The sequence below is a fragment of the Limulus polyphemus genome, unplaced genomic scaffold, assembly GCF_000517525.1.
Source record: "Limulus polyphemus unplaced genomic scaffold, Limulus_polyphemus-2.1.2 Scaffold1548, whole genome shotgun sequence".
NCBI classification, from domain to species: domain Eukaryota; kingdom Metazoa; phylum Arthropoda; class Merostomata; order Xiphosura; family Limulidae; genus Limulus; species Limulus polyphemus.
The window spans coordinates 136,734-145,137 of NW_013667158.1; the positions used below are offsets into that span (position 1 = coordinate 136,734).

An 8,404-nucleotide genomic window follows, 5' to 3' on the forward strand; every position below is an offset into this window, starting at 1 on the left:
GTATATATATATATATATATATATATAAGACACAATGATTTGTCAGCATAATGAAATGATTTAATACATACTACATGTTTTGACAGACTAATGCTCTGTCTTCTTCAAGTATGAAGTGGTTGAAAATATCGGGAATGTCTTTACTTGGATGGGAACTTTTATTATCATTTCTGTTAAATGATTTTTCAATTTACACCATCCAGCAAATGACAAAAAAAAGTCAGTATGAACTAATATAAGTGAAATTATAATATAACAGTAGTCCTACTACAGAAAGGATGAGAAGGTGCATGTAGCAAAAGGACTTAATAGTAACTAATCATCAAAAATCTTATAATTAGAAATAAAATGAAATAATATAATATACACCTAAAAAAATTGTTATAGTATTATTAATACTGGTGGTAAAACTTCACAGTCTATATTATGAAAGTTTGTGACAAATTAGTTTCATATTAAACTAACTTTGAACAGCTATGAAGAAAACTTTTAAGACTAACTTTACAGATTAAAAAGAGTTCCTTAACACTTGTACAACATAAACAGTACTACAGACCTTTAACAAGAGTACATTTTTGCAAAGTAAATCATTAAATTTCCCAAACATTTATTCCAACATTTAATTGCTTTTTTTTCTGTCAAAGATCACATAGCTGGCAAAGGAGAAAGAGACGAGTTCAGATAAAAGTGCTTCTGCCTGTTGTTTAACAGATGTTCACTCAGAAGATGTAGATATAAGTAATAATCATTCAAGTCCATTTAAGTTTTCATAAAAGTTCATACTGATTAAGCAAAGTTAATGTCTCTAAGTTGTCTGATTCAAAGTGAGAAATCACGTGGTTTTCAAAATCAGATTGCAGAAAGTTGGCAGGGAACACTGCCTGACACATGGGACAAATTTTCTCTTCTTCACTGTTTTTTCTGGGGATAACCATCTCTTCTGCTTCATCAATTTTATCAAACACGTGTGTCGGTACATGTTGTAATTCAACAACTGGTTTGTTCACTAGCTGAAAATCTTTTCTCCAGTTTGATGCTGAATGTGTATCCTGATCAGAGAGTTTACTTTCACTAGCACATTCAATAATACAGTGAGTTGGGGGACAATCATACTGACTTGTTCTGTCAAATGGGAGACTCTGTGTTTTTGGTGGTATATTTTTAACGTCTGCCATTTCTTCAGAAATTCTGGAAGAAGAAATGGGACTGTTCTGTAACTGCCGAGTGAAATATGCTCGAAAAGTATCATCCGAAGGACGACCATGTCGGAGTGCACGAGGATCAATCTTATCTTTTGCTGACGAGTCGGAACTAAATTCTTTACTCGCCGATTCCTGTCCATTGGCACTTTGGAAACTTGAACATCTGTATGAACTTGTTTTACCTATTTTGAAACAAGTTTTTATTATTAGGTAATGTCCTGTACAAGAAGAATACAAAAGTATATTTAAAACTGTTTCAGACAATTCTCACTTTAAATAAGCACACATGCAATTCTCACTTCCAACACATTAGCCCTATATCATACATGTGACAAGTTAAACGTGAAAAATGTTTTTTTTTATACACACTAACACTGTAACTGAACACGTTGAAAATCTTTTAAAGACTGTTTCCTTGCTATACATTGTCTAGAGATAAAAAGTTGGTCAGATTTCTATACTTTCTTCACATCAATGGTAACAGGTCATGTTGTGGTTAGTAAGTGTCATGGGTTTGTGTATGTACGTACAAGAATAGAAGTGTCAGTTAGTGATTCACAGACATCTTTACAGATAAATAATAATTAGTTATTATACCAACTAGTCCTCAGGCAACTAAGAAGGATGCACTATGGATCCCAAGTTTTAAAATCTGAAAGAAAAAAACTATATTCTTTTTAATTTTTGTATTTGTTCATTATGATGTTGATAACACTATCTTATGGTCATCACAAAAATTAAAGAAATCATGAGAACATCATGTAAAAAATACAACTGATGTTGGGGTTTAGAATAAATCCCAATTGGTCATTAGATAGAAACATCATCCAGAAGAGCTGCTAAAAAAATATACAACAATAACTAATAATAATTAGTCTTGATTATGAGTGACAGGCAAACCATAAAAAGTGTATCTATGACTACTCTGCCTTGGGTCATCAGTGGGGTATCCTTGCCATCAGAAGTGTTTTTAGTCCTTAACCCAAGCACACCTAAAGAGGTTGAGCAAGCTTAGTGCCAAAGGAGAATTAGTACAAGAAAAGCTACATGTATCATGCCTATCATGTAATTAAAAAATATTGTAATAATAAAACATTACATTGCAAATTGAGTGTTCTTCATTTTATAGTTGGCAACAAGATTTAATCTCAGCACAGACAATGAGTAAAAACAGTCATTTGCTTTGTATGTACCAAACTGTTCAAATACTTGACTGTTTAAAAGACTGCCTTTATTTTTACTTATCGTCATCAACATGTCACACAACAATATAGGTAGCAAGCTAACAAAACAATTAATATATAGCATGTTTTCCTTTTTATATATCTTGAATAAAAGAAATGTGGAGTTCTAAAACATAAATGACCCTTATTTTATGATTCATAACTGGTGTTCATAATGAAGCCCCCACATCCAAAAAAACATAAACATGGTTTAAACTTTCACAGAATTCTGCTTACCTCTTAGGTTTTCTCCTATTAAGTCCACCAAGTCCTGTAAACTAGTCTTCTGATGTAGAAGTAACTTTTTAACTTTTGCATTTTCATCTTTTATTGTCTTTATTCTTGCACAGAGATTCAACATCTCTTCTTCATCCAGTTCTTCTACATCTGAATTGGCATTTGAGTCCACAATACTATTTTCATGAACTAAGCCATTTTCTACATTTTCTTGACTTGCTTCAGCAGCAAGTTTCTGTCCCAGTTCTTCCATTTCTTTCATTTCCTGTTGCATCTGAAGAACTAGTTTCTGGGAAATATCCTCCCAACTTTCAAGTATAACATTATTTGGTTTCTGCAGTGCAGAGGAAAAGCTATAAGGTTTTTGGTCCAACTCTTGAGACGACTCTCCATTCCACCAAGGATAAGTAGGATATGGCTGAAAATGTGTATATGTTACACCAGCATGTGGTTGTTTAAAGTTTCCACTGGTAGCAGCTACTTGCATTTTTAATCTGCGATTCTCCTCTATTATGCAGGACATATCTTTTAAATACTTAGAATTTTCTTTGGACAATGATACAAAACGTTCTTTTAACTCTTGACTCTCTTTTATATATTTGGCCAAGTTCTTTTGATTATCAATTTCTGTCTTCTTCAGCTGAAGAAGTTCATTTGAAAGAGCTGCTTTGCACTGTGAAAGAAAGTGTACTTGTTCTTGTGATTTCTTTAAGTGTTCTTTCAGTTCCCTCAGAGCAATGTTTAAAGCTACAGAAGATGCTGGTGGTGTACTAGAAGGGCAGTAACCTGCAAGGTACTCATATTTTCTTCGGCTAGACCCTGAGAAATGAGGTGGTACCTGGAAATTTTTCTCTCTCATATCTTTTGCCATTATCCAAGATTTCTCATACTGAAAGAGACAATATATAACACATTCTTGCCATCATACAATGCTATATTATTTGTATTTTTCACTTAGTTAACAGAATAGTAAAGATGGATGTGAACGAAGCTAACACGTGTATATTGAAACATTTTTCTGGAAATGGAATTTCAAAGTTATTGTATTGAAATGAAGGTTTTTCAAGTTGATAAGCAATTTAACCATGCTGTTTATTCTGTGTTTTGTTTAATAAAGAAAATAGCAACACTGATGTCAGCCCAATTCCTCAAACAATGTGAAATAAATACCGCTCTAACTAACTATTATAACATTACACATCTACATCCTGTACCAAAAACAAACTGGAAAAATCTAGACTATTAGTATACAATGTATCAACAAGCATACGATTCCACAAATTATCAACTTCTCCAGATATAAACCTATTTACAGTACAAGTCTCATAGCAGTTCCCATACCTATAATTATGGTGCTCACCCACCCTATTCATCAGTTCACCAAAAACTAATGTTAGACTAATATGGTGAAAATAAAACCAATATAGAGATTTATGGCAAAAGTAAACCCATAACCTTCTATTTGTTGATCATGCCTATTTACTGTTAGCAATAAATATATCTTTGAGAAAAATTTTATAAATATCTTCATTGTGCTGTCAGTACCATGATTCCTACTTGGTCTTCAGTTTAGAGTACCTAGTCAAATCTAAGTAAAAAAAAAGCTTTGAGGATTTCCGTATAGTCAATGACTGCACTGCTTCTATTCTTGAATCATGTAAATTAGGTTATTAGTGTGATACTGCATAAGTCATGTGAGCATTGAATAAAAAACAAAATGTAGGTCCACTTGCCTGATGTTAGGCACACTTAAAAGTACTGGAATTGTTCTTAAGTTAATATATTTTCCTACTGTAACAGCTCCTTACCAAAATGTAATATTTAATGCAGAATTAGATGAATATATATTGTGGCTATGAATAGATAAATATGGCTAAAAGAAATACTTGGTGGCTAAGAAACAGTTAGAGTGAGATTGCCCTGAATTATTAACTGTACCAATAATATTTAAGTCATCATTACCACCCTTATTGGTCCAGAGTTAAAAAAGACTTCTAACACGTACATATTACCGACTTATGTTCTTAATATTTTAAAACCAGAACAAAAGCAAGAGCTTGTGCTTCTTCTCATGACAACTTCAATCCAGTTATCTTTCTGTTAATGCTTTTATGTATCATAATCCCTACAATAAGTAAAACAAAACTATATAACTATTCTAAGTATAATGAGAAGTGTCCTCTTAAACTAACCTTTTTTCACTGCTATGGGAATATATATGACACATAATATAGTCTTTGCTTTGACCTTGAAATGTGCGATATTAACAACATGCAAGTTTGGAAATTTGTATAAACACGAAGAAATGGTATTTCCTTTCAAACTTTCAAATAAGTAATGAAACATTGTGGTATGTAAGCTTACATCAGCATTTTCCTACTCTGAAAACGTACTTCTGACAGATACTTACTTTTGTTCACAAAATAGCTTTTCTTGACTAGCACTGCCCTCTATTGGTGCAAATTTTCAATGCATGCCACTATCCTTCCACCTCATGTTTCTGCATATCCTTACTTTTGTTCACAAAATAGCTTTTCTTGACTAGCACTGCCCTCTATTGGTGCAAATTTTCAATGCATTCCACTATCCTTCCACCTCCTGCTTCTGCATATCCTTACTTTTGTTCACAAAATAGCTTTTCTCGACTAGCGCTGCCCTCTATTGGTGCAAATTTTCAATGCATTCCACTATCCTTCCACCTCCTGCTTCTGCATATCCACATACAATGATCATGCAGCAGCTCTCCACTAATAGGAGTGTGGCACCACTCCTATTGTAACCAACATCCTCTTCATATCAGCACCCATTAATCACTTTGAGATTGGTCAGAGCACCTACACCATATACCATCAGAAGTGGGAAGACTGGATGGGAAATATGAGTGGAGGTAAGTATCTATCAGAAATACATTTTCAGTGTAGGATATATTACTTCCACTCACAAAATAGCTAGAATCCCACACTGAACTGGTGGAAGGTCGATAAAAACAAAGATTCCCCTTTATGAAGCACCCAAAGAGAGACCGAGAGGTGTGAAATCCAAAGAGAAAACATCCCACCTCAGAGGGAGACCGCACCACATCTGATGTAGCTATACTCTTTGCTCTTTTAGACAGTGTTGCAAACATAAAAGGTAGAAAAACATGAAGGAATCCCAAATTTTGTAGGATCAATGAATGGGACTCCTTGGTGTCAAGTAGCTAGGGCGTAACAGACCATAGTGGTAGTTTGACCTCATCCAACACCAGGCAGTATCAGGAATGGAACATCAGATCCACAGTAGGTAGAGGATCATCTACCTCTTCACCTCAAAGTGGGAAGTGGTAGGGAAGACGAGCTTCCGTACCAAAATACGTCCCCATTTGTGCTCATTTCCAACACCAGATCTGCCAGGAACTGAAATCTAGCAGATGGTAGGAAGGTGGAAAGTCCTGGTGAGATGACATCTCTGTTCCAGTCCATGGTAGAAAGAGAATATCTGACCGTACACAAGCAGGAAAAGGTGCTGCATCTAGCTACAACCAGATCTGCCAGAAACTGACATCCAACAGATGGTAGGAGGAGGGACCGCAAACCTGGGGTGCATCTCCAGTCCAAAACCTGACAGCAGTGGGCATGTGTCATCCAGTCCACAGTAGGGGGAGGGAGACCAGCCAGCACACATGTAAGTACTTACTTAGCTGGATCATCTCCAACCAACACCAGACAAACAAGGAAAGAACATCTGGAGAATGGTAAGGAGGAGGAACGTCTCAGTCTGAGGGGCAAACTGCCATACTAGATATGTATATAAATTCATGACATAGTGGGGTGTTGCAACTAAAACATGGCGGCATCTGGAATTGTACATCAGAACCATGGTAGGAAGTGAGATACACCAGCAACACCTGCGGAATGCCACCACCCTACTCTCAACTGAGTAGTATGAATCATCACTCAGGAAAGGCTTCCATGGTCCACCACAACAACAGCTAGGAACTTGCATGTGGTAAGGACTTCCATACTCCACTAGAAGAAAGTGGGGAAAAAACGGGTTGGAGAGTCCGAAGGACTGCATCACCAGAGACAGTGCAATGAGTGACTGTAATACCTTATTCTGAAAAGCAGAGCTACCACAAAGATGGGATTGATCAACCAAAACCTGGCAGTATCTGGAATTGTACATCATGTCCACAGTAGGAAGAGTCTCAATGCTACAGAGCATCAGAGATGGGTAGCAATCTCTGTCTGCTTTACTCATGTTAGTCCATGAGTGTATGGTCCATGACAAACATATTTATAAAACCAAAAACCACTAGAGAGAACTACTAGCAGTCCTACTGAACAACTCCACCTGTACATAACCCAAAACTGTGATATAATTGTTTAACAACAATAAAATGGAGACATACAAGAAGCACCTAGCAGCATCACGAATTGTACATCAGGTCTATGGTAGGAAAGGCTACAATGTAATTGACATCGAGCATGGTTGCAGGATGGAAAGTGCAGATTTTCAAAAAAATAAAGTATACCTGGTCAGGTACCACTTGCACAGAGTGGGATCCACAATACACTAAAAAAAGGCCCCTGAAAAAGTAAGAAAAGTGTGAAAAAGAAACAACCTTTAACAATACCAAAATGCAAAAATTTAATTAAATGGTAAAGAAAAACTAAGTCAGTAGTATAAAAGAAAATGTCAGCAAATCCGCAAACAAAAACCAGCACGTCCGTACAGTATTGGTGGAGAGCTGCTGCATGGTCATTTGCATACGGATATACAAAAGTGGGAGGTGGAAGGCTAGTGGTGTGCATTGAAAACTTGCACGAATAGAGGGCAGTGTTAGTCGAGAAATGCTATTTTGTGAGAGGAGGTAAGATATCTTATCGGAATACGTTTCCTACTCTCTCAATTGATATATAACTTTTTTAAAAATTGTTATACACATTGAGCATTTATTCTTAACATAGAAAATCAATCAACAGAGCTGATATGTTCCTCTCATCACTTTAAATGACCATACAAGTAAATTTCACCTCCATAAAAACTTTTCAACCACACTGTCTACAATAAAGAACTGCTCTGATTAAATTAGCATTGCGTTTTAAAAGTGACAAGATGTATTGTTTAGAAGTACAATGAAATCTGGACAGTTGGACAGTCACCTCTTTATACAAGAATCAGGTAATGTTAACAACACACAGAGTGCATTATCAGATTATTCCCTCCTCTGTACTTCTATTCTGGCAGTTATGTGTGTGTGTGTGTGTGTGTCAAGGCTGTATTTTGATACCAAATTAGAAACACAGGTACTGCCTAATGCTCTTGGTATTAATCTGCTTAATAACTTTAGTAAGGCCTGTAGATAGTATCTAAAAATGTAGGCCCAAAGGATCTTCACAGCTCTATACTTTGAAACACAAACTTGTGTCCTCTCTTTATAGTACAAGAAATACAAGTCAGAGGCTACTTATCTCATAGATAACCTTATGAACTTCAATAAGATCAGCTCTTACCCTTCTATTATCAAGGGAAAATATAAGCAATCTTACTCTATCCCTACAAGATAACCCTTCCATCCCTGGGATCATCATAGTAGCCTCCTTTAAACCACTTCCAGTAAGTCCATATTCTTTCTTAAATAAGGAGAACCAAAACTGTACACAGTATTCCAGCTGAGGTCTAACTAAGGGTTTAAATAGAGTTAATTACCATTTTTATCTTGTAATTAATGTAATTATATATATATATATATATATATTA

The 8,404-nt window shown here is 35.6% G+C and overlaps 1 protein-coding gene across 1 annotated transcript; it reads right to left on the reverse strand.

Annotated features, from left to right (window-relative positions):
* Positions 1-12: 12 nt before the first annotated feature.
* On the reverse strand, positions 13-8,218 carry LOC106464049. Its single transcript, XM_022391708.1, has 3 exons — positions 8,194-8,218; positions 2,663-3,551; positions 13-1,384 (listed from the first exon to the last, which is right to left on the reverse strand). The coding sequence occupies exons 2-3, from the start codon at positions 3,531-3,533 to the stop codon at positions 768-770; spliced, it is 1,488 nt and encodes a 495-aa protein (XP_022247416.1). The 5' UTR covers positions 3,534-3,551; positions 8,194-8,218; the 3' UTR covers positions 13-767.
* Between the last annotated feature and the right edge of the window lie 186 nt (positions 8,219-8,404).